The sequence below is a fragment of the Anabrus simplex genome, chromosome 9 (genome assembly GCF_040414725.1).
Source record: "Anabrus simplex isolate iqAnaSimp1 chromosome 9, ASM4041472v1, whole genome shotgun sequence".
Lineage (NCBI taxonomy): Eukaryota > Metazoa > Arthropoda > Insecta > Orthoptera > Tettigoniidae > Anabrus > Anabrus simplex.
Window position 1 is genome coordinate 129,642,364 of NC_090273.1, and position 27,496 is coordinate 129,669,859.

Below are 27,496 nucleotides of genomic sequence, written 5' to 3' on the forward strand. Positions count from 1 at the left end.
GAATGTCCAGTTTTGTTAGCCAACTCACAGCTTCATCACTGGCCTCGTGGATATCCTTTATTGTCCCACTGAATCTTTGGAGTGGGCAAAAATCCCCGCACCCTAACTTTAGGGAGGTTTATTTTGAAAAAAAAGAAATGCCAACTTTGACGCAAAAAACCACATCCCAATTTCGTGCCTCAAATTTTAAAAAGATGTGCGGGTATCATTCGCGTAAATACGGGAGAGAAGAGATACGAAAGATAAATTTGGACTTGAAGACAAACATATATGCATTTCCTTCTTTTTTTGCACGTTGCTTTATGTTGCACCGACACCAATCAGATAGGTCTTATGGCGACGATGGGACAGAAAAGGGCTAGAAGTGGGAAGGAAGCGGGTGTAACCTCATTTAAGGTACAGCCCCAGTATTTACGCGCCACCGTATTTACACGAATAATACCCGCCACCGAATAATCCCGCACCCTAAATTTAGGAAGGCTGATTTTGAAAAAAAAATTGCCAACATTGGCGCAAATAAAACCCACACCCCAATTTCATGCCTCAAATCTTTTAAAAAATGTGCGGGCATTATTCGCGTAAATACGGTAGTTTTAAAGGGGAACCAACTTCTGCATGAGGTGAGTTATAAGTGTCACCTACAAAAAAAGGTGGTGTCATTTTTTTCTTGGTGAAAATTAGGAATGTCACTACCACTGTAAATTGTCAATACAGAATCGCAATGAAACTGATCGTATGGAAAGCCGCAAGCTTATCGTTTCAGATACGAAAGATAAATTTGGACTTGAAGACAAACATATATGCATTTCCTTCTTTTTTGCAAGTTGCTTTATGTTGCACCGACACCAATCAGATAGGTCTTATGGCGACGATGGGACAGAAAAGGGCTAGAAGTGGGAAGGAAGCGGGCGTAACCTCATTTAAGGTACAGCCCCAGCATTTTCCAGGTGTAAAAATGGGAAACCAAGGAAAACCATCTTCAGGGTTGCTGACAGTGGAGCTCGAACCCACTATCTTCCAAATACTGAATACTGGCCTCACTCAAGTGACTGCAGCTATCGAGCTTGGTACATGCATTTCCAGAGATGCCTACTGTTAAGAATTAACCGTAATAATTACAAATTCCATCCTACAACTAAGCGATTATGAGTGACATGTCAAAAGTTACAATTTCTTTTTTCGTTTCATTTTTTTAAATATCTCAAAAGTTTCCACTGATTTTCCTTGTTCCTTGTGTGATCGGTCTTCCATGCACAGGTTGGTGGCTTATGGGAACAAAACAGGGACCAGCACAGGAATCCTTGTTTTAATGTTCATTTAACAAGTACCTGTGTTCTCAGTCACAGATGCAGTGCCAGAATAGAGGGGGGGGAGAGAGACAGCACGAGTGTTTTTTTTTTTTTAATAAGTTGGAAAGTATTTATCACAAAACAGAAGTAAATATGAAATAGACTGCTCTTTCTGACATAAGTAATGCCTATTGGAAAGAAAGTGTGAACAATGAAACTATTTCTGAAGTAACTGACTGTTCGAGAAAGTGTTTCCAGATTCAAAAATAGCCTCAAAGTACAGCTGTACTAGCACAAAAACCTGCAGCGCTAATTAGAGGTTTCGCTGATACGATAAATAAAAGAAAAACAAACACTGAAAATTACTAAATATTCAAGGAGGAATACACTACAGAAGGGCAGTGTTTTATACATTCTTTGAAATCTTTTTTCACCTACTGTATTTTGTAGTGTGATGAATCCCAGAAACACGTGACTACTAAAATACACAGAGATGCTGCGAAGTCAAGGGACTCAAACACAGATTTAACACTTATCATTTAAATAAATAATTTTTCACTATTTATGTTTTAATCTGGAGCACTAAATGACTCAAACATATATTTACTCATGTATTAGACCCCCCTCGCATAGGGCCGATTGTATAAACATCATTGACTGGAGATCAGTTTTAATCTAAGTTCAGAAAATGATCTAAGATCAGACCGGTGTCGTGTTGTATAACACTGATCTAGATCAACCAGCACAGAAACAGCTGAGTATCGCAAGTCACTTTGAGCAGTGTGAATCTCTTTTCCTTCGTATTCTGTGTGCCAAGCGAAAGAATGAAAGAAAAAAAATGACTGAAATGAAGCAGAAAAAGGACTGTTCTAATTTTTCCAAGGACGACAAGGATGCCCTAGTTGAAATTGTACCGGGCGAGTTGGCCGTGCAGTTAGGGGCGCGCAGCTGTGAGCTTGAATCCGGGAGATAGTGCGTTCGAGCCCCACTGTCAGGAGCCCAGAAGAGGGTTTACCGTGGTTTCCCCATTTTCACACCAGGCAAATGCTGGTGCTGTACCTTAATTAAGGCCACATCTGCTTCCTTCTCACTCCTAGGCCTTTCCTATCCCATTGTCGGCATAAGACCTATCTGTGTCAGTGAGACGTAAAGCCAATTCTAAAAAAACACGAGGTAACTTGACTCTTGATGATGATGATGATGATGATGATGATGATGATGATGATGATGATGATGCTTGTTGTTAAAGGGGCTTAACATCTAAGGTCATAGGCCCAACTTCACTCAGCCCAATACTGAGACAAGGAAACCGTCTTTACATTCTTTCTATTGCTGACCTGGTTGCTTTATTGGTAAGCTCGCTCTGCAGCTGTTTCAGCATGAAGTACTGGAGTCAGCAGGTAACGACAACACTGATAGCAATTGTCTCCCAGGAGTAGGCCTATCCTTTCTGGAATGTCTCCTGTTTCAAAATGAGCATGCACTCCTAAATTAATGAAGATATTGCTATCGTGAGCAGATCCTAGCCATCTTGCTGTAACATGTTGGGACCTGAGCCGAGCACCAAAAATAACTTCAACATTTAACGAAAACCACCCATGACTATTCCTATAAACTTCTGCGTTATCACCCCCAGGAGATATTATAGGTATGTGTGTATGATGTATAGCGCAAGAACACCAGAGAAGTGTTGTACATCGAAAAAATCATGCACGATTTTCCTTATGTCAATTTGTTCGGAAGGTATTTTGACAAACTCATGTTTCAGTGCAGCAATAAGATTAGATACACGATGAAAGGCTCTACAGACTGTCGCTGCGTCTACATGCAGTAAATCACAAACGACTAACTGAAAACATCCCGTGGCAAAGAATCTCAAAGTTAGTAATAAAATAACGTGCATTGGAGACAAAGGTTTGTTTCTCTTGGTAGGTTTAACTAGAACATCATGCAACCTGAGTTCTAGCTGTTCCACGATATCTTTTCCCAAGCGATCCCTCAGTTTCAACTTCTTATCACTCAATTCTTTCATTGGATTTCCTCTTTCACAGAACACACGGGGAGCCCGACGAAATTAATCTTTTTCATCATTCAAAGATATATCCGAGAAATCAGAGAAATCTGACATCTGTAAAATACAAACGAGATACGATAATAACGTAAGCAATTTATCAACGTTATGTTATAGAATTATTACATTACACTGCAGTAAAAGAAGCGTAATACTGCCTATATACGGACAACAACTATAGCTAGCAATGTATGAGGTTAGACTTCACTGCATTTTTTTTAATCATTTATCGCAACAACACAGGTAATATTTTATTAACTATCAGCTGTTCTTGTATCTCAAGTAAAAAAATAACTCCTTGAACTAAGATCAAAGAGTTTGATCGAAGAAATTTCTCCAGTCAAAGTTGATCTTAGTTCAGTGCGAATTGATCTCATATTAATGTTTATACAATACGAATGTCTGAGTTTTGCATGAACCGAGATCAATTTCGTCTCTGATCTAAGATCAAACGGTTTATTCAATCGGCCCTTAAAGTTGCAAAAACACAGGATCTCAAATACTCGCGATCGCCGTGAATATAACGTCATTTGGAATGACAACACGCCGGAAGCAGGGAAGTTGGTGACACAAGACAATGATAATTCAAACAAAACCAATGATCAGGTTTACTGTGTGGTAGGCCTATTGCTTAACTGACAGACACAAATGACTGCCATTACATTATTTTGTATTAATATTGCATAATACGATACCCTTATCCCTTTTCTCTATGGAGTCAAGCATTAGACGAATCTTCGTAGCAATTTTTTACGACCACATGCCCTTCCTGACGTCAACCACATCAGAGGAGTTTATGAGATGAAATGAATGACGTGATATAAGAGTAAATAAAACCAACTATATTTACTTTAAATATAAGCCTAAAAGTCATGTGTTCACCATTTGTTCTTTTTAAATTTAGAAATACTGCCTTCCTACAAAATTAGCCAGTAAAACTCAGAATACATCTGTAAGTTTGTTGAAGAATAGTGCTGAATGTTAACATGTACAATTTGTATCGCTTTATAGCCTAGAAGTCATGTGTTTACTGCACAAAATTTGAGGTTATTGCATATTGGAACCCCGCTTACTTTTCTTGGCTGTAAATGTGAAGAAAAAAAGGGGGTCTAATACGCGAGTAACTACGGTAGTTTGTGGGAAAACTCTGAAGATGAAAGTGCAGTAACAAATGCAGAGTTATTTAAAACATTCCCTATTGAGCACAATCTGCCTGTAGCTTGCAGTGACGATGTTAGACTGATCAGGAAAATGTTTCTGAATTCAAAAATTGCCTAGATATATGGTCGAGTTAGAGCAAAAACTACAGTGTTAATTAGATGTTTGACTGGTACAATAAATGAAAAAGTACCAGATAGTGTATAATGAAACCTCAACCCTTTGCTTCGGCTACAGATGGCAGTACTGACATGGATGATAAGAAGCTTTACCCAATAGTTGTGTCATATGTGAAATGGAAAATGGGCAAATTTTAACAATCGCTCTTACAATTCACAAATATGACAATACAAGGGAAGGAATTTTGGCAGTTTTTGATAGTGGACTGAGAGAAACAAAACCCCATAGGAAAACTGATGGTTTTGCAAGTGACAATGCAAGCACTATGACTGGTGTTTCCAAAGCTGTAAGTTCATTCCTATGAAAAAATGCAAATATCAATAAGACCGAACCTGTCATTTTGTGAATTTGGCTGCTCAGAAGGGCTGTGAACAGTCTCAAAAATGTCAATATCAAACTTTTTAATTGATATTTATTACTGCTTGCAAATGAGTTCCAAGAGGCAAAATACTCTAAAACTTTGTCAACAAATCTTTGAAGAAAAGCTCCACAAAATATCCAAATAAGTTTCAACTATATGGTTATCCCTGTTACAAAGTGTGGAGAGAATCTTACAACAGAGGGAAGCTTTGAAAATGTTTTTTATGTGAAGCAGTTTTTGGCAAGACAAGCTCAAAATTCCAGAAAGTTGAGGAACAGTTCAAAAAAAAACATCCACCAAACTTTACCTTTTGTTTCTAAGCTCTGTCCTTCCATTTTATCATTTTATTCTTTAAATGTAAATGTAAAAGATAAGCCACTTATTCAAAAACTTTATTCCAAGTTATGTTTTCTTTTCAGCGACATGACTATTCACTTTGTGAAGGCATCCTCGGTCTCAGAATTTGACTAATTTGTTTGATCTAAAATTTGCTTTTTCACGACTGCATTGTAATAGAAATAAACTTTCAACCTATTAGGTCGTACTACATACATATAGTACGTGATGAAGAGATGTTAAATACAGAACATAAATGGCTAACCGACACCAGTGGGATCCAAACCCATAACCTCTCAATTTCATAGACTTGGCCCATAAAGGGCGAGTTGCACGCACTCTGCAATGTGATAGCAGTAGTGCCAGACCTGCAGCTTAGATTCTTTCCAACAGAACAAAGATGGCTTTGGCCACCACAGCTCAACTGGTAGAGCAAACGACGCAAAATCGGAAGGTTGTGGGTTCGGATCCCACGGGTGTCCAGTTGCCCATTTTTGTTCTGTACTTAACATCTTTTCAACATGTATTATATGTACATAACACGACCTAATGGGCTAAAAGTTGATTTTGATTAAAATTTGCTTCTTTGAAGCTCCAGAAATGTGACCGTGAGTTGCTGATTGGAGCACACAAAAAGGCATACATGAGGGAAGTTTCCCTATAGGAGACCAAGGACCAAGTTGAGAACTTTCTATTCTGATGTCTCTACAGTTTTACACTAAAACATGCTAATACATTGTGAACAAATGGCCTCTTAATGTTAAATTTTTAGATCATGCTGAAGCAGCTGATGTTTTCCAGCAAAGATCCAAGAGTTATTGATCTGTCAAATACACAAATGATGAGTTTCCTAAAACTCTGATAACAGAAGAAACTTAATATTTAGAAGCAAAATTCAGTCATTTCCAATATGATATGTTTCCTTTTGACAAGGATGAAAGGGCTGATAGAATGTGGCTTTGATTTTTTAAAATGACTGATGCATCTGAAGCCATAAGTTCTCTGTTAGTGAGGCTGATAACCTCGATGTTAGGCCCCTTTAAACAACAAGCATCTTCATCATCTCTGTTAGTGAAAAAGTAGTAGCTGATTTCAAAAGGAAAACCATGTTATCACAGTACTTTTACTAAAAATGAACTGCAATGGCCAAAGGGGGCAATGCTGTACAACATAAAGTGTGTGGCTTCAACTTCCACCAAAATATCTGGTGCAGATGCTGATATAACTAAGTATTCTGTAGGAAAAAGAGGGGCTCTAGTAGGTAAGAGTTATGTTTTATGCATTACATAAAATTTTATTTAAATGGTAAGAAGTCTTTCTTTATCTTATTTTCTTTTTTGAGTGCATGTCTGATTGCACCTACCCCCATTGCTATCTTCCATCCATTACTACTGTATTTGCTCTTCTTGAAAGTTGGCATCTGTGCACTTTCTGTTCAACAGACTGATGTCTTATGTTTCTTGACCTTCACGTTTGTCCCTACAGCTTTCATACTCCGAAACAGTTCGTTCTCACTTTTGTAACTGATTGAGTACTAACACATCTTCAACTTTTCTCCTTTTAATTAGAAATGTATCCATATTGAATTCAGTTGTTTTTTGTTCTTTGTTTTTTTTTTTAAAGCAAATGCGAGTTATAATGCATATAACACGTTTCAAACTAATGACCTCAAAACACGCTAGGCAGACAAAATGGTGTTACGAGTGCAAACTACAAACAATTTGACTGCTGAAGGCAAGCTGTGTACATGCAAAATAAAATCTCTCACACCGTTTCCAACTCGTGTACTGGTGAGCCACAGAAACACACCACAAAGGACAGCGTGCCATGGTCAGAACCACTGATCTAGCCTATTTGAATGTTTGAGCAAACAATTGTAGACTGACCTGTGATTCTCCACTGGTTAGATTTCCAATGGGTCTACAACGAGCCTCATAGTCCCAATGACAGTGCGGCTGAGCGGCACAAGCAGGACAACTATGGAGCTGATGGCATACAGGGGCTTCGTTTGCCTCACAACTGTCCAGAGTTATAACAACCTGTCAGAGAAAATTATAATTTAATTATATTAGTTTCTGATATATATCTAGTACAGTTTAGCTGGCTGCATATCAATCCTGAACAAAAGAAGTTTCCAGTCAAAAACCATTTACCCATACATTTACCAAACATGAATACGAGTGTGTCCACAGACCCAGCTTTAACATGAACATGTATGTCTAGAGACAAATTTCTGAATTTCCTCAGACTTCTTCATAACCTAACAAGAATTAACTAACAATTATGTTTTCCTTGTTCTTTTACTTGAGGAGGGAAGCCTTACTTCAAGGTCAACTTATTTAAAATAACATTTATTTTTTCAGTCCACCAAACACAACGTACAATTTTTTTTTTTTTAAACACTCGTAAAATATGGAAAGAACACATTTTATTGATAATAGAATGACATGTTTTGCTCTATGAGAATATTCTCAGATTATTTCATATCACTCACTTTGCATGCATTTGTTTGTATGTCAGGTGATATCATGAATAAGTGAAAAAGATATCTAAATGTTAAAATTCTGTGTCCACTACCTTAAGAACTGTGAAAATGTATTGAAAAGTAAGTTATCATAGTGCAGTCCAACCACTGCATGTCCAGAATTTTAACATTCCGATGATTTTTCCAAACATAATCAGCGACATATTTATACGTTAATAATATCCTACACATACTGTATACAGATGAAACTGGTTAAGACTTCCCTCTCTAGCACGTTTTCCTGGTTATAACGCCATTATTCCTAAGTCCCAGGACGTGTCATATTAAATACATGCTAAAGAAACCTGGATAGCACATTTACGTCACTCTTTAACTCCCACAATAAGGAATTTAAATTACTCTTCCCAGCCATGTTGCGCGCATGTCAGGCCAGAGGGCTCAGGTTCAACCCGCTTCCGCACTTAGCCGCTGGTATGCCTAGGAATAAACTAAGAACCGACTGTTCACATAGAATCTTTCAGGTGATGGGGAGGTGGAGAGTAACAGCCCGTGGGAGAAATGTTTGAGCGGGCAGTCCGTGGTGAGTCGTGGTCCCACGCCCACAGTTACTTGTTATTGGACATTAGTTTTTATGCGTACCATCATACACAATGGATTGAGTGTGTTCGCGACATCAGTACAGAAGATATACATGTTAATTCCCATAGGGAATCTGAAATATTTGTCCCGAATGAGTAAATTTATAATACCAATATAAATGGTCCATTATTGGACATTATAAATTTTCCAGCTAACTCTCCTCCACGGTATGCACTAGCCATGCGTCTTGGTAGGTGTGCTAGGTACCAACTGACGAGCCCAACCTAGCACACGGGGGCGAAACGCTGGCAACTAGGAATGAGTTAGCTGGAAAATTTATAATGTCCAATAATGGACCATTTATATTGGTATCAGTTCAGAAACCAATAATGTACCTATAATAACAAGGCACATCACTATAACAATGCTCTTAAAATGAAAAGTTCTTAAATAAATTGACAATAATGGATACAGTGATATGAAACTTGTATTTTATATTGTATATGTAATTTTTGTGTGACTGCCCGTTTCCACGATCTACTGAAGATGACGCACATCAGCGTTGAAACTAGTACCGAATAAATAATATGTTGTAACTTAATCTGAACAACAAATTGTATTGTACTGAATAGGTGGACCATTAAGGTCTCTTCAAAGCTTTGTTATTCTCAGTTCAATACGGACCCATAATGAAATGTATAACTTTAAATGTATCTATAAGAAAGTAGAAATGAATTTAGACGATAAACAAAAGTTGGCCTGCTCCCACCCATTTGACATACAGTATTTATTTCTCATTTTCAATTATCCATTATTCTAAAAAGAAGATAAAACTAATCCAGACAATTACAGAGGAATAACCCTTCCAGACTCCACTTACAAAATTTTCTCCTACATAATTTACAATAGGATAAAAAACATTCTATAACCACAACCTGGAGAATACCAAGGAGGATTCTGCCCATACAGCAGTTGTCCAGACCAAATTCTCAGCCTGAAACTAATAATGTAATATTTCAAATACAGAAATAAACAGCTGTTTATTTCATTCATAGATTTCAAAAAGGCTTATAATAATATACACAGACCCACTCTTTTTAAAATCCTCAGATCATATGGCCTTCATCCTAAATTAGCAAAAATTACTGAACTAACTTTAACCAACACAATTTCAAAGGTAAAGTTCAGGGGAGAAATGTCAAATGCTGTTACAATTAATACAGGCCTCAGACGAGGTGACGGATTATCCCCACTGCTCTTCAGTGTGGCTCTAGATTACATCATGAAAATTTGGCAAAAAAGAAAACCCACCTAAAATCAAAATTGGAGCAAAACCCTCAAATAAGGACAAACTGCCTAGGGTTCGCAGATGATTTAGCTCTCCTCACTTCCATAGTACGCCTCTTCAGTGACACCTAGGCTATTTATGACAGCTGTTGGCAGAGTTGCAGAGGATCAAACCAGCCTTCGGGCGGAATACCCAACACACAGCCCTTGACATGGAAGAAGTCCGTGCTCAGATCACAAGTCTCCCGAAAATTGCATTAAAAATAGGATTACAAATATCCTTTGAGAAAACTGAGATCATGCCAATGAAATTCCTTGACACAAACCAACTCATCATAAAAGATCAAAAAATTAACATAGTCCTATAATTTAAATGAAAATGAAAATCCACAGCCTGTTTCCAGTCATTCGACCAGAATCAGGAATGGAATGAACGGAGCCCCAATCTAGCGGCGACGATAGGAATTGTGCCGGCTGCCGAAGCCTGTCGCACTCCTCTGGGACAATGATTAATGAAATGATACTGGAGTGTGTTGCTGGAATGAAATATGACAGGGAAAACCAGAGTACCCAGAGAAAAACCTGTCCTGCCTCCACTTTGTCCAGCACAAATCTCACCTGGAGCAACCGGGATTTGAACCACGGAACCCAGCGGTGAGAGGCCGGCACTCTGCCGCCTGAGCCACGGAGGCTCTCCTCCCACAATTTAAATACCTTGGAGAAATCATTATGTGCAAATTAAGCGGGTAAGCAACATGGATAAATAGAACCAACACAATGAAAAAAGCTCAATTTCTAACCTGGTCAATTTATACCAAAAAATACTTGTCAATAGATCCAACACTACAAAACTGTAACTTTGTCCGTAGCCACTTATGCTTGTGAAACCTTGTTCCAAATTAAAAATTAAAGAAGAACTGATCAGCTCCTCAAAACTGAAAGAAGAATTATTAGAACTTGCATAAATAAAAAGTATCAGGTTGAAGGAGTCTGGAGAATCCTCCCCAATTAAACTATCGAGAGATTGACCCAGTTACCAGAACAATGAAGAAGAAAAGAATCTCTTATTTTTTCCATATCTTATGTTTACCAGAAAACAGGATTTTATGACAACTAGAGATGAGAAATCTGGGAAAGAAGACAGGAGGGCATTGGATCAAAGAAATTCAAGAGGATCTCAAAACAGTTGGACTCGAAATTACAGACGCAGAGAACAAGGATAAAATTACCACCCTTGTTAAGAATCACAAATTTTCAACTGAAATGATACACATAAGGCCTGTAGAGATTTCAGACAAATTAAGAACACTGCAATCAGAACAAATGAAGAAGTACTGGGCAGATAAGAAGAATCAAACGGTACAACCTTCAAAGAAAAAGTGTACATGGAAGACTCAAGTGGGCCAATGATGATGATGATGATGATGATGATGATGATGATAAAAGTTATTTGTGTGCTTTTTTCTTTTCCTGTGTGATGAACAGCAGTTGTTATGGAACCCAAAATAGACATTGAGAACTTAATAAATTTAATGTTGGAAATACCAGTAATATTGTGTTTGGGAAAGCGTGATATCATTTAGACCCATTACTGAGAGAGTATCCTCAAAATTGTACCAATCTTCTTCTCTAACGAAATGTGAAGGACACAGCATGCGTGAACTATTTTTGTACTTTAAGTATAAACGAAGACTATGACGGTCCATATTTATTACCCACAATGAAAAGTGTGTTGAAAATAATCCGCTGGAAAGTGCAGGGAGTTTTGCACCACGCAACCCGTTGTGTGTTAAGAGTCAGCGGAATCGGGTGCACCCGCGCCATCTGAAAGAGGCCTGAGTGACTTATGTACATAAATTAGGCCTACTATACTTACACATAGTAGTTTGCAGGACATTCAGTTATGGAGAAGAAGAAGAAAGCTAGACAGTTCACAGATGATGAAAAATTAAAGTTGATTGAGAAAGTGGATGCTAAACAACACATGAAATGTATGCAAATCACCCAGACGTTCGACTTTCCTGTGACACTTAAAACGACGTGTATAGTTTGCGTTTCTAAGAAAGTTTTTCTTGAAGTTTTACTGTGCTGGTGTTCTTAAAATGTATTATTTCTATAATTATTTATTTCACTAAATACAATTGTAAATACTTGTTTCTTTGTTTTTATCATAATTATTTTTACATTCAAACCTAACCTTAAATTTAACAGTGAAATTGTTTTTCTTTTTAGCACGTTCCTCCCTTATGACATTTTTTTCAGTCCCCACAAAAAAGTCCTGGGTGTATTATGTACATAAATAAGTGACTTGAGGATGTTCTTACAGAACAAAACAAGTTATTCTGTTCTTAACAAATAGTTTTTCTTTTCTGAGTATGTTTTATGAATTTGTGTCTTGTGTTCAACAGACTGAAAAATGTAAAAAAATGATATAGTAATTATTAAAATAAAAGAAACCATTGCCAATATATTTTCACTAAAACAAGAATCTCATACCGTACATCACACACGTTATACTTAATCACGGAAATATCCAGTTTTAGAAATATTGTCTTTCCACTCCCGAGATTACAAATTTACTTTAAGTTTAAAAGCTTCTTATTCTTCTGTCATCAAAATATTAATCACAAATGCAAAGATTTCAACGCTAATTTCTGCACCCTGTAACTGTGTTAAAATGTGTAATTACCGTATTTACTTGTGTATTAGACCCCCTCATGTATTAAAATTCCCCTGGCTTTTCGAGACGAAGAAAATTAAAAAACAAATCTCACCTATAAGACCCCACAACGTAATTCATCAGAGAGCGATGACGATTCCGCTTCGAAGCGGGTACAAGTCTTATTGCAGCTCTGATGACATCACACAAATTTGTGAATAGTTTCGTCCGTACGACCTACTCAATGAAAAACATGTCGAATCCATGCAGTACATCTGTGTTTCGTAGTTAAGAAATGTCCGCCTCTGTAGCGTAGGTCTACTGCAGCTCTGATGACGTCTCACAAATAGATGAATAGGCCTAGCTTCGTGTCCAACCCGCACATTGCAAGCTTGCATCAGTCATGTTATATGTCTGCGTTTTGTAGTTAATAATGTCTGTCAACGTAATGGTTAGCACAATTAGTTGCTGTTTTCGGGGGGTCTGACTTTGATTCCCGGTACCGTACTACCCAAAGAGAATGTGTAGTACTGCCAGAGATTTACGAATGGCAGGGAGGTTGATATGCGGTAAAAGCGGTACATGTAACTCCCCTCCACTGGGGTTGTGTCTAAAAAGACCTGTACCACCTCGGGATGAGGAAACGAGTTTACTTTAGTTGAGAAATATTCGCAGTTGTTGCTATTTATACAGCAGGCAAGATCATTAACAAAGTGGTCATTTAATATCTCGTAACTCGGGCCAATATAGGTATATATTTGGAGAGAAGTAAGTTTAAAACATAATAAAAGCTATCCAATTAAAACAATTGTTTTACTCGCCAACGTACCTAAATAATAATAATAATAATAATAATAATAATAATAATAATAATAATAATAATAATAATAATAATAATAATAATAATAATAATAATAACAATTTTATGTCCCCACATACTTGAAACGATTTTCAGAGATGCCAAACACAACATACTAGGGTATGCATTAATAAAAAGAGAGACAACGAACGTAAAAATTAAACATTATGATAATGAAACGCATTACCACCACACCTGCAGATATCCATAAATGCAGTATATTTTCCTGTTATTTATTTTTATTTTTTCCGTCAAACTTTTGGCACTATCAGGGCAATAATATACCTAACCTAAACAACGTGGTCTGTCTTATCTCATGGACAGCTGTTTACGCAAATCCTGATGTGATAAATGTAGAGAACAAGCATGAAATATACTTAAAAATAAGAGTCTGTGTTTCAACAGGCCGCAGTTATGAAAAGAATGTTTCCAGTTACTATGTATTACATTCGGAAGTACAACTCATAACATACGCTAGTTATCAGCTGATGGTTTGCCATGCCTTCTACAGCACGGCTTTATTCGGAAGGAGTGGCTTCTGCTACATATACACCAACTGGGAATAGATTTACACTGTTTAGACTCTATAGTCGGGAACAAAATTATTTTTAAAAGGTTCAAAAAGACGGGACCTCATAGGCTCTTGATTGCAGTGCATGGCTCAAAGAGAATGAACCATGGCTGACGCGACTGACTAGAGATAGCAGTGAAGATGACGTCACTTAGAATGCCGACACGCCGGTAGCAAGGCGGGGAAGTTGGCGGCGCACAGTGATAATTCAAATGAAAGCAGTGATCAAGTTTACTGCGTGGTAGGCCTACTGCTGAACTGACAGAGACAAATAACTGGCCATTAAGTTCTTTTATATCAATATTTAATAATATGATAACACGATGAGGAAACGAGTTTACTTTAGTTGAGAGATATTCCCAGTTGTTGCTATTTATACAGCAGGCAAGATCATTAACAAAGTAGTCGTTTAATATCTCGTAACATAGCGAGTTTTTACGGCCGTATGCCCTTCCTGACGTCAACCTCACCAGAGGAATTAATGACATGTAACAAATGACGTGATATGAGTAACTAAAACGGATTTTTATATGTATCATAGGCCTAAAAGTCGTGTTCACCATTTTTTTGTGTTTTTACGTTTAGAAATACTGTCTTCCGATGTAAATAGCCAGTATAACTTAAATGCATTCTAAGTTTGTTAAATAATAGAATAGAATGTTTACACGTACAATTTATAGCTCTTTATAATCTAGGAGTCATGTGTTCGCTGCACAAAATTTTGAGGTTATCGCATATTGGACCCCACTTTTATTATTTTTGGCTGTAAAAGTGGGGAAAAAGGGGGTCTAATACGCGAGTAAATACGGTAAGTTAAAAGTTTGGCACAAAATCAAAGGTCAATATCAGCAAAGCAAAAGATCTTCATAACATAAATTTAATTTATTCTTTAACATGAAAGGTATATTTCAACATTTTTAACATCCTGATTAAAATAAATTTTATTCAAGCTTTCTCAAGGCTACACAGCAATCCATTTGGAGGCATAGTATTCCCATTAAATCCTCACATGTAGTCTCAGAAAAGTTTAATATATACTTGTAGCTTTCCCCCTTGGTGGTAGCTAACAGAACAAAGAAATGATGTGACCAAAATCCCATGACAATCAGTTTTATATTAAACCCACTACCACAAAATTGTGACTCTTTATTTTTTAAATATTAACCGACTTATTTACAACATGCATCTTCATGAGGCTACTGATAACATTAACCAGATACTGCACCCACCACTTCTTTTCTAGGTTTATGACATAAAGCTGAAATGCAACCAGTTTTCAGTGTATGCTGTGGGAAGATGCAGTGCTAGGGTTGTTCTAAGCCACAAAGAAAACCCTGCTCTCATCATCATTCTTACACACCAGCCCATACATGCTTTGACAGTCACGCCACCTGCTTGGAGAAGTTGCCACTTCAACTCAAGCATAGCCATTCGTACTACCCTTGGGTGATGGCGAAGCCTTCCTCTTGTTTCTCACACAAGTACTGAATAACTTGCTGTTGCAAACCACAAAACCTTCCCTTCTTAGGCTGCTGAAAGATTTGTGTGATGAGCTGGTGTTCGTTAACTTCTGTTTCATGTTATGCCACTTGCGAATGTTCACTTCCGAGAATTCAACTTTCCTTCAGCTGCACAGTTGCTTGTGGCCTTTGCATCATTTGTAAGTTATAACCAACAATATAAAGTTTCCAGCATAAAGTCAATGAGAACCTGTTGGAAACTTAAAAAAACAGTCTTTCTACTACTAACAAGTTGCTTTATGTCGCAGTGACGCACATAGATCTTATGGCGACAACGAGATAGGAAAGGGCTAGGAATGAGAAGAAAGTGGCCCTAGCCTTAATTAAGGTAATTAAGGTACACGGGGTGAGTTGGCTATGCAGTTAGGGGTGCACAGCTGTGAGCTTGCATTCGGGAGATAGTGGGATTGAACCCCACTGTCGGCACCCCTGAAGATGGTTTTCCGTGGTTTCCCATTTTCACATAGGCAAATGCTGGGGCTGCACCTTAATTAAGGCCACGGCCACTTCCTTCCTATTCCTAGGCCTTTCCTATCCCATAGTTGCCAAAAGACCTATCTGTGTCGGTGCAACGTAAAGCAAACTGTAATTAAGGTACAGCCTGGTGTGAAAATGGGAAACAACAGAAAACCATTCAGGGCTGCCGATCCCCTACGTGACCTAAAACTCGCCGCTGCTCGCTCCGTGAATTAAGTCTTTCGATGAAATCATGATTATTCAGATTAATTTTAGATCACAGAAGAGGAGAATATTCAGAAGATCCTTTACACTTTATTGCTACAGCATTTACCAATCTAGTAAATGATTTTGAAAGCAACCTGTGATTGCATTTCAATTAAAGTCAATGTTGAGGCTACACATTTTGGTATTCCTATTGGCTATCATAAATTTATTGTCAGCTGCATATGCAGCCATTCTTATATCTGTGATCCCCCCCCCCAGCAATGTAAAAATGATGACCTTAAACGAGTGAAACAGTATTCCTTAATCTGTGATTTTAAGATGGCCACAGAATTTTGGATTTGAGAAAAGAAAGAAGTCTTAAATTAAGGTAAATATTGCATTTGAAATAGCCCTTCAGCTTTTAGGTACTGTTGAGGTTTATTTCTTTTTCCATTGGCTTTACATTGCACCGACACAGATAGGTCTTATGACGATGATGGGAGACGAAATGGCTAGGAGTTGGAAGGAAGCGCCCGTGACCTTAATTAAGGTACAGCCCCAGCATTCGCCTGATATGAAAATGGGAAATCACGGAAAACCATCTTCGGGGCTGCCAATAGTAGGGTTCGAACCTACTATCTCCCAAGCGTAAGCTCACAGCTGCGCGTCCCTAACTGCACAGCCAACTCGCTTGGTAGATCGAGTACTAGAGTATGTGCTGAAAAGATGTTCAGTAGAGTGCATGCTTGCCGCCTTCAGTGGGCCAATTCAAAGTGGATATTTGGTTTTCAAGACCACATTTGTACTTGACATAGACTACAGCTTTCAATCTATAGTTGCAATGACAGTAGTGACAGATCCATGCCAACAAAACAAATATGACCGAAGCCACTGTAGCTCGATCAGCAAAGCATCTGACACAAAATCAGAAGGTTGTGGGCGTCCAGTTAGCCATTTTCGTTCTGTACTTGACATCTCTTTGGGATGTACTGTACAACCTAAAAGCTGAAGATCTATGTCGAACATATGCAGTTATGAAAATTAAATATCCACTTTTAAAATATGTATGTTATTGTGGATAAAAAAATCATTTACAAGCATTATTCAAATTAAAACTTCAAAATCTTCCATAACTTTCATGTGAGGAAGCTGCATATAAGATATGGCTGCATAATCTTACAGAATAACAAAAAGTAATAAGAGAAGAACTCTCAGAAAATGAATCATATTGCATCGATTAAGGAGGAATATCAGTAAAACATAGAATCAAAGAGCTGGTCAACAATCCAAATCTTCTCAATGACGATCAAAATTGAGTGATGCTAGTGTATGAATTGCAAGATGATAATCAGCATCTTCTCTGACAGGAGTGCAGTTGTAAATCATCCACTGATGTGGCTTCCTGTAACATATTTCCCTAAATCCAAAAATGAAGAAACAGTTGAGGGATCATCAGTTCAAAAATCAAGGAGCTGTTGCATCCTAAAGGATGATGTCCATTGCATCTCCAAAGAAGCACAGCACAGATGTCTCCATGATTAGAGCTAGAGGATGCAATTTTGTGTCACACTACATTGAAAGAAAAGGCCAAGTTGATGTGTTTCAGGTTATCATTTTGCAGAACCTGGAAAATTAAAAATATCACTTTCATATTAGAGCAAATGGCCATGAATATAAGAACATATCATCCACATTTTTCTTTCTGGTGATAGATGAAGGCAGGCATTGATAGAACAGGTGAATTCACAGTAAATCTACAGAATGTGGGCTTATACAGATACATTAATATATTTTTCTTTGTATCGCCTGTTTCTCAAAATGGAACACTTGTTTACTTTAACTCTAGTTGTACAGTAAAATGCCATTATATTGAACGCCGCTTTAACAAAATGTTTAGAATAGCAAAATAATTTTTAGGCCCCTTTCCTTTTCCCTATTTAATGTGTTAAAATATTTCTCTAACAAATAACAAATTAAAATGTAGCCTTTTTGCTTATATTTAACATATAATTATATTCAAAATATAATTGAAATTCATCATGTTTTAATCACCACATATTTCGCACGTCTCTATATAGCTAATAAAAATATCAGGCGGCACACACTATACAACACACAGGTGCAACTACCCTATTACAAATCAGGGGGAGGTAAGCAAACACATTACAATTCTGACAAGCGTGTTGCCTACCCAACAGCATGTGTAGATTATCTTATTTATTAGTGTACTAGTACTGAACGTCATTATGTAGGATAAATTTCTAATATATAAAATGCAATTTAAAGCCAATTTTCTATTAATAAAAATATCTTCAAATATTGGGGTGCGCAGACTGGATTATAGTATTCGAGTTTACAGAATACGGTTCAGGTAGCTATTTTCCATACATGTACACGACTGGTCAAGCTGGATATCGATTTCAAAGTAACCAATACATAAGAAGTAACGCTATTGGCTGGGTAGGAATATCACATTTACAATCAACCAATGAATGTTATGGTTTCACATCTCTACACTCAGTACTGCATTTCGTTTATTCATGTCTCATGACGCGTTCATTGTTTATCTTTCGTTTGTGAAGCAACGTGTGTAGTGGGGCCTATTAGTGTGCCAGTTAACTCTTTTGCCAATATGGATCAAAAGAAGCAAAAGCAGTTTTCTTTAAAAGAAAAATGTAAAATACTTTAGGAAGTGGAGAAAGGAGGAAGAAAGGAGAAATAGCGAAGTAGTATGAAATCAGCTCTTCAAAGTCGTGAAATTCCTTACTAATGAAGACAAAATTAGAATGTCAGAAAGTGGACTAGGCATCCGCATCTTGAAGCACGCAGAGGTCGCAAATGTTGAACTCGCATCTTCGAGTTTCGACTCGATCACTTAGGTTGGTCGTGGATTTGTTTGATTCAAAATGGCGGCCAAAGTCATTCCTACCAGTCGTACATGGTCGAGTATAACCTCCAATTCAATATCAAAGAGTGTTGACTAGACAATGTTTAATACCCCCCCTGCTCCGAAATAAAAGGCTTCTTACTAACATTTGTTTTAGAAAGAGTGTGATCTGCAATAAAACTTTGATATTTTTATTGGCTCCCATGCACATGTTTTCATATTTGTTTGGTGTTTTTCACAACTTTCAGTGCACTTGTTATTTTATGAGCCCCAGCAGAAAAGATTTTCATACTTCTTCTCTCGTGTTTTTCACACCTTTCAATAATACGGTGGATATAGTTTACACTGTACCCGCGGATCTACAACGTAAAATGCCCTTGTGTCGGAAAAAGTCTCATTTCTTGTTTTTATATCCCTGTTGAATAGTTTTAATTCGTATATTCAGTAATATGTTTTCTTGCTTAACACATTATTTTTTTGTTGTCCCCTGTAGAAACGTCTTGAAGAGTTTTTACTGTTTATCATAAATGTCATTAAAAGAACACTAAAACTACACAATTCATAATTCATAAAATAAACACGTCCATAAGTTCAATAGTAAATTTTAGAAATATGATGGCAAAGTTTATACAGATTTTTTTTTCAAGAAACATTTTAAGTTTACTTTGACAGCAATACTATACAACATAATTGAACTTTGCAACAGAACCAAGCATTTTGAATTAGAGGAAAGTAACACAAAGTAACATATAAGTAACTTAAAAGACATGTATTCCAACATACCGATTTCTAAAACAGTAGATATTATAAGTGATAGGCATCCGTGTGATGATGAGGAGGAAGAGAAAGATATGCCTCAAAGTGTTCAACAGAGCTTGACTTGACTCTTGTGCAGACAACAAATATGGCACGTAGTCTTCAAGATTTTCTTGTCGCGAAGTGATGTGCCAGAATCTATGTTAAATTCAAGTTAACCGAGCTCGACAGCTGCAGTCGGTTAAGTGCGGCCAGTATCCAGTAATCGGGAGATCGTGGGTTTGAGCCCCACTGTCGGCAGCCCTGAAGATGGTTTTCCGTGGTTTCCCATTTTCACACCAGGCAAATGCCGGGGCTGTACCTTAACTAAGGCCACGGCCGCTTCCTTCCCATTCCTAGGCCTTTCCTATCCCATCGTCGCCGTAAGACATATCTGTGTCGGTGCGACGTAAAGCAAATAGCAAAAAAAAAAAAAAATTCAAGTTAACTAATATAACTTGGAAACAATGTTCTTTAACCCATGGGTAAATAATGCAATATTGATTATTATTATTATTATTATTATTATTATTATTATTATTATTATTATTATTATTATTATTATTATTATTATTATTATTATTATTTACGTACTTATGTCCGGACGTTATTTGGTATAAATCACGATCGTATAATTTGTAAGGTAATGTCATGAGTTTATTTAAAGTAAGAACACGTAATTAATAGTATATATACCTGCATATATATGATGTGTAATACAATGAAACATTGTGCAACACACTGTAAATAATACACAACAATGCTATATGCGACCAGAAGTATGTAGAAACTTCCTTACATTTGTAAGTAGGCTATTGGTGACTCTTGTATCTACGAGAAAATATGTTGTGTCATATTCTTCCAGAAGCCTGGCCAAGTAATGTATATAAAGAGGCAGTCTTGTGAGTGAGAGTTGAGTTGTTTTAATGAGACTTGTGTGGAAGTCGTGGCAGCCGAGTGTTTGAATTCGAGTATGTGAATTGGTTTTGTTGGGTTGGTAGTCAACATGCATCTGTTGCAGTCTCCTCTTATTATTTGTAGCAGGCAGCTGTTCAAAATGGTAGTTTATTGATGTGTGTGTGATATATGTTTACAGTTTGTAAATAAAATACAGTGTATACAAGTGATAGCATTTTGTGTGCATCTTTGTGAATACATCAAAGTGCAGTGGTTGCTGATTGCCTTGAATACTTGTGTCTGAGAGTGTTCAGAGGAAAATCAGACTTTTTCAAAATATAAAGTCGAGGACACAATGTACCGGTACAGGGTAAAATTTGAGATGCTGAAAACTTCTTGCAAGTACCTATACTTTATATCATTACTTCATCATACCTGACAACTTTACAAAACCAAAAATCAGGATATTTAGATATGAAAATCAGGAAAAATCTGGAGGAATCAGGAGATACAACTGGTCAAAACTGCTTGTTTTACATATCTTGGACAATACAGGAGTACCATGGTATATTACAACACTTAATGCCACAAAACACGACTGTTGCTATACGAGGCTACAAGGCAATAATTTACACATCTCTATTCCCTCGGAGGAAGTATGTGAGTGAAATGATCGGTCTCTGATAAGTCTTCCGAAAATAGTATGAACTCATGCTCCACGTGTGAATCAGTCATGCACTCAGATTAAATTCAATCGTGTATGGCTTTTAATGCCGGGAGTGTCTGAGGACATGTTCGGCTCGCCAGGTGCAGGTCTACATTAAGGAGTTAGAGTCTTTCTATTTGACTCCCGTAGGTGACCTGCGCATCATGATGAGAATGAAATGCTGAAAACGACACATACACCCAGCCTCCATGCCAGAGAAATTAACCAATGGTGGTTAAAATTCCCGACCCTGTCGGGAATCAAATTAGGGACCCCTGAGACCAAAGGCCAGCACACTAACCATTTAGCCATGGAGCCAGACATGCACTCACATGCCATTACTTAACAAATGCATAGAACATACTGCATCATGCACGATTATGTGAAGTGCAATGTTATTTTTATCAAGTAATAAAGTAAAATCTGTAGAAAAGTCACTAGTCGCTATCTTTGGAATTCTGTTACTAAATTACTTTTAAAAAACTCAAAACCTAGCGACTAGTCTCTAGAATAGACTAGACTGATGTGAACGAACATGAACATAGAACGCAAGAACGAGAGATTTACAATCGATATACATGTCGCGATATAGGCCACTGGTTTCAATAAACATCGCACATTCGCGCGCATTTCTCATATGAATAAACGTTGGTATTTCATTTGAAAGCGGTTATGAGTGAAGGACATCCGGCCACTCGCGTACAAAGCTGAAATGGTGGGATTTGAAAACACATTTTTAAAGTTCACAAAAAAATAAGCTAAAATCAGAAAAAATAATAGAATAATCGGTAGGCGGGAAAAACTGTCGAAAATGGAGTCTCCTGCTTAAATCGGGAAGGTTGGCAGGTATGCTTCATGTACAAATATGTATCCTAATTTTCCCCTCATTTAATAAATACAGTATTAAGGTTTTTTTTTAATGTGTAAATTCATGTTGAAATAACACAGGTTCTTCAACGGGTTTAGGAAGGGGCGAGTTCTTAAGAATCGATTTATTTTAGTATAATAAAATTTCACTATAACAAATTAAATTCTGAGCTCCCTAAAATGTTGTTATACTGGTATTTTACTGTATACATTTAAAAAGGAGAAAATTTTACCCTGCCAAGCTTGGTTCCTTCACGCCGTTTACGACAAGTACCACTAGCCCATGAGCAGTTTAACGATGTCTGCACACAAGACCGGCAGTCCTGAAATCTGTTGCATGGATCAGGTCCAAGAATAGCTGTAGTACCCACAGGAATTTTCTCTTCAGGGCATCGTCTGAAAAAACAAATATAAAGTATTCAACATACCTGCAGCTCTATAAATCATATGTAATGGATGTGTAAGGGACTCACATTTCTCATTTCTATGTAGAGTTACAATTAGAAATTATTCAAATATTATGTTCCATACACCTGTACATATCAGAAAGGGAAAGTTAAACCCATCCAAAAACTGAACGCAATGGGAGGCTAGAATGGGCAAAGAGAGCAGCAGAAAGGAAAAACTGAAAATGAAAATGATAAAAAAATCTCTGATGGTAATATCAAGTCTTAATTTATTAAGACTCTGATCATTATGATCTTGAAATTTGTGCATTATCCTGATAATACAGTGAAACTTCGTTAGCGCATTCCTCATCAACACATTTTCCTGCTTAGCATGTTGTAAATTCGAAGTCCCGATTCTCATCGTACTAAAACTATATAAAAATACCTACTTATCGAGTCGAAATGACTGCTATTACCGCTTCGTACGAACACATTTTTCCTAGCCCTGAAAATGTTGTCATCCCTTGTGAAACAAACGTGATTTTCAACTTCGAAAAGATCTGTTCACCACAGTTGCGTGATCACGGAAAAAGGCCTTAAACTTCACAGGATAAGTTGCACGTTTGGGAAGCAAGCTGTTAGGCTAAGGAATGTTCAATTTTGCTTGCTGGTTAGCACCAAGATTGCTGAATAACACAGTCTATCTGTGCTTGTATTTCAAATTCCATTCAGAAGTTAGAAATGTATTTTGTGTTGAATGGTACAGTAAAGTGCAGCGAATATTCGTCACGTGATACGGTGTTCTATATCTGGATTAGGAACATATAAACATACCTATCACATCACAAATTTTCACTATTACAACTTACTACAAGTACGATCACATTTTTCCTAGCCCTGAAAAAGTTATTTGTCATCCCTTGTGAAAGAAACATGATTTACAACTCGGGTAAGAGCCATCGCCAGAGTTGCATCATTACGGAAAAAGTGAGCTTACTTGTGCATGTATTTCATTCAGAAGAGAGAAATTTATTTTGTGTTGAGTGGTAGAGTGAAGTTTTTTCGCGTGATACGATAGCGTATATCTGGATTAGGAACATAATCGTGTGAAACTGACCAGCGTGGTGGACATTTGTCTTGTGTTAGCCTAGGTATGGATACAGAACAAGTGAAATTCCTTTCTAATGAAGACAACATTAAATCTTTCAGAAAGTGGACTGGCATCCGCATATTAAAGCACGCAGAGGTCGCGAATGTTGAACTCACACTTTCAAGTTTCGACTCAATCGATTTGACTTCGTGAAGGTTTTCAAAATGGCAGCCAAAGATATTCTGTCGCAGTCCCACTTCGCCGAGTGTGACCTCCAATTCATTGTCTGAGAGTGTGACCAGAAAATAATGTTTTATAACCCACTGCTCCGACATAAAAGACTTCCACTAACATTTGTTTTAGAAAGTATGATCAGCAATAATATTTCTATATTTTTATTGGTCCCCGTGCATGTGTTTTCATATTTCCGTACCTGAGAAGCAAAAGGGCTTAAGTCCAATATATTAAAGTAGGACATAAGCCTTTTTGCTTCTCAGGTACAGATTTGTTGTTTGGTATTTTTCACACCATTTAGTGCACGTGTTATTTTATAAGCCCCAGCAGAAAAGGTTTTCATATTTGTTCTCTTGTGTTTTCCACACCTTTTAATAGTTTCCTCTTATCTTGAGAAATAGTAGATATAGTTTTCACTGTTCCTGCGGATACATGACGTAAATGCATATCTAATATTTCCTTATCCATGCTGGATAGTTTTTATTCGTATATTCAGTAGTATGTTTTCTCGCTCAACACTTTCATTTTTGTTGTCCCCTGCAGAAACTTCTTAACGAGGTTTTACTGTATTTTAATTTTAGTTGCTTCCTTGAACTCAAGGCTGCCTCTCGACAAAGCTCACCAAATTCAACACAAAACTAATAACATGTACACAAACAGTAAGTCAGGTAGAATAAAATCAACAAAGGATATAAACAAAAGGATAAAGAGTGTAACAGGTAAAAAGGGTGATAATTTTGATAGATACACGGACATTTGCAATACTGTATAGAAGAGATAAGAATTATTATTATTATTATTATTATTATTATTATTATTATTATTATTATTGGCATTATACTTAGGCATTTATCCTTGCAGTATTAATCATGCTGATGAATACTGTTCCTCCTAACAGTTTTTTTTACCATCAATAATGCGGACGCATTCTGTTGGTGCGATTTCGTACTATGTGCATGACTCTTAAGCGCATTTTCGACTTCGTTGTTGGGAAATAATTGCAGTCTGCTATTGTTAGTTTATTGAGAGAAGCCGGGATGAAAGTATGTTTCCTGTGTAGGCGAAGAGTTTCTGGTTACTTTAACAAAACACTGTTGAAAAAATGTCAATGTTGAACCTAGTTAGTAATTCATTTGCAACAGCTCCAGATTGAAGCTCACAGCTGCGTGCCCCTAACCGCACAGCCAACTCGCCCAGCAGTTGAATTTTACATGCATCAGCAAGTCTATTTCAAATATTAGTTTGAATGAAATTATCTTCGTTGTTTTTGGCCACATCTATTATAGCCGTCCTGGTATCCTTTATTGACCTATTTTAAGTAGTCAGGTTGAGTAAGTACTGAAAGTTAATTTTCAGCATGAGTATGAATGTAGTAACTTGAAATTTCTTATCTTAATAATAATAATTGATATCAAAAGTTTAAAATGCATAATAATGTTACTTTGTAAATGACCTACTTTTCCAACATAACGATATGAATTCTCAATCAATCTTTCATCTATTCATTGAAGATGGTTTTTGAATTTCTGGTAGATGATGTTTAATATCTCTCTGGTTAAGTTTGTTTTTAATGTATCCACAACATGTACACAAACAATAAGTCAGGTAGAATAAAATCAACAAAATCAGGTACAGATTTGTTGTTTGGTATTTTTCACACCATTCAGAGCACGTGTTATTTTATAAGCCCCAGCAGAAAAGATTTTCATATTTGTTCTCTTGTGTTTTTCACACAATTTAATACTTTCCTCTTATCTTGAGAAATGGTAGATACAGTTTTCACTGTTCTTGCGGATACACGACGTAAAATGCCTTCATGTCAGAAAAAATCTTATCTAATGTTTCCTTATCCCTGTTGGATAGTTTTTGTTCGTATATTCAGTAGTACATTCAGTAGTACACGAGATGCTCTCAGTTAGTACAATTATTTTATTCACATCTACTTACAAATTAACACACACATAACCTTAAACACTGCTGTCACAAACAGAAAACACACATCACAAAGCCGCCATTAAAAAAAAAAAATGCCAATCGCTGCACATGGAGATTGCAACCTTAACACACAGTTGAAACCCATTCTCTTTGGTTGAAACAGTCGACTGCTTAAAAGCATGTCACAACACATGGTCACAAGTATAACCTAGCTACACCATAACTCTACTAAACAACAACTCACCGTAGCCAATAACTCTTTTACTAATCACTCGTCAACCAATAACTCTTTGTCACCGTCAAGATCGTCTCCTCATATATATCCTGGCCAGGCTTCCAGAAAGATACGTTACAAAAAAAAAATATCTTCTTGAAAATTCTGGAGTGCCTAACACACAGATTATAATGTACAGAATATTCTCCACCATTCTAGTGCCTATTACCATTCTGGAAGTTACAGTGTGTTTCACAATTATGGATTACAAATTATATATACAGGTAAGACTAATCATATTTTGGCTGATAATCTGATCAATGATCAATGTTTCTGACCGTAGTCAGGGTTTACCATTCCAGATGTGATCTGGAAGGATGATTAATGAAATATGGATTGATGAATGATGAATTTGTGGAGTGGGTCTTTAATGGAGTGATTTCTCGTTGCCTTCTCCATCCTATGCCGTTGGCCATCTAGTGGCTCTTCTGCCTCTAGGAGCAATTTCTCACTCCAAGGGCAAAAGAGTGCCCTTCCTTCTATCCGCTCATCCACCCTTTTTCTGTCATCTTTCTAGATTAAAGGATAATAGGATAATAAAACAACTATTTAATTACTTTTGGAAAAGTAAAACAAAAAATAATTGGTTTAAAGAAGTTCAGAATGATTTAGAAGAGTTGAATATTACAATGAAGCAAATTGAAAATAGAGAAGAAAAAAGGATTCTCATGAACAAACAAATAAGATTGTCATTAAAAACTGTACAACACAAACTATATGTCATATCTAATGAAGAAAGGGCAGCCAGGTCAGCCAGAATGAAGAGGTTTCGGGAAAGGAAGAAGATGATGCAAGCTAAATCTTCAGTTAATTCTTTGTTAACATAAATGTATTTGGGTTTGATTTAAGTGCTCCAATGTGGGCGTAAACTATGTAAATAAATAAATAAATAAATAAATAAATAAATAAATAAATAAATAAATAAATACAGGTAAGAATGAATTATATATAGGTTCTTACATTAATTGAACTGATATAAATGACTATGTGCAGCACATGTTTCATGACATAAATAACCTCACACACAATATGATCATTCGACTACGTAAATAATAATAATACTAATACTAAATGGATGTACATAACTTCATTGCCATACATACAATAATAATAATTCAAGCTTGGTATTTGCATGAGTTACCCATGGATGAGAGAATATTGTTTTCAAGTTATATCTGTTTATTGCACTTGTGTCATCTTTTCAATCATGACACTGTTCTTTCTCATTTGTTCTTATTTTACTGCTGTGGATTTAATTATTTCAAGCCCTTAGCTTCACATCTTTAATCCTTTATTCATTCTTAAGTGTTTCTTGGTTTATTTTGGGCATCTCGCCAAGAGCTATTAATGCAGAAAAAGTCGTGACTTAACTTCCTCAACCTTCAATGACTTTATTCCGTCTTG

The 27,496-nt window shown here is 36.8% G+C and overlaps 1 protein-coding gene across 5 annotated transcripts in view; it reads right to left on the minus strand.

The window, feature by feature from the left end:
- Positions 1 to 27,496, minus strand: part of dsd (attractin-like protein dsd) — a 391,073-nt gene that overhangs the window by 214,021 nt on the left and 149,556 nt on the right. For 4 of the 5 annotated variants that reach the window (XM_067153648.2, XM_067153647.2, XM_067153650.2 and 1 more), the window contains exons 12-13: positions 22,404 to 22,566; positions 7,282 to 7,434 (exon numbers count right to left, since the gene is read on the minus strand). In XM_067153648.2, the coding sequence (XP_067009749.1) occupies positions 7,282 to 7,434; positions 22,404 to 22,566 (316 nt within the window). The remainder of the gene's footprint in view (positions 1 to 7,281; positions 7,435 to 22,403; positions 22,567 to 27,496) is intronic. The other variant, XM_067153649.2, reaches the window with a different exon arrangement.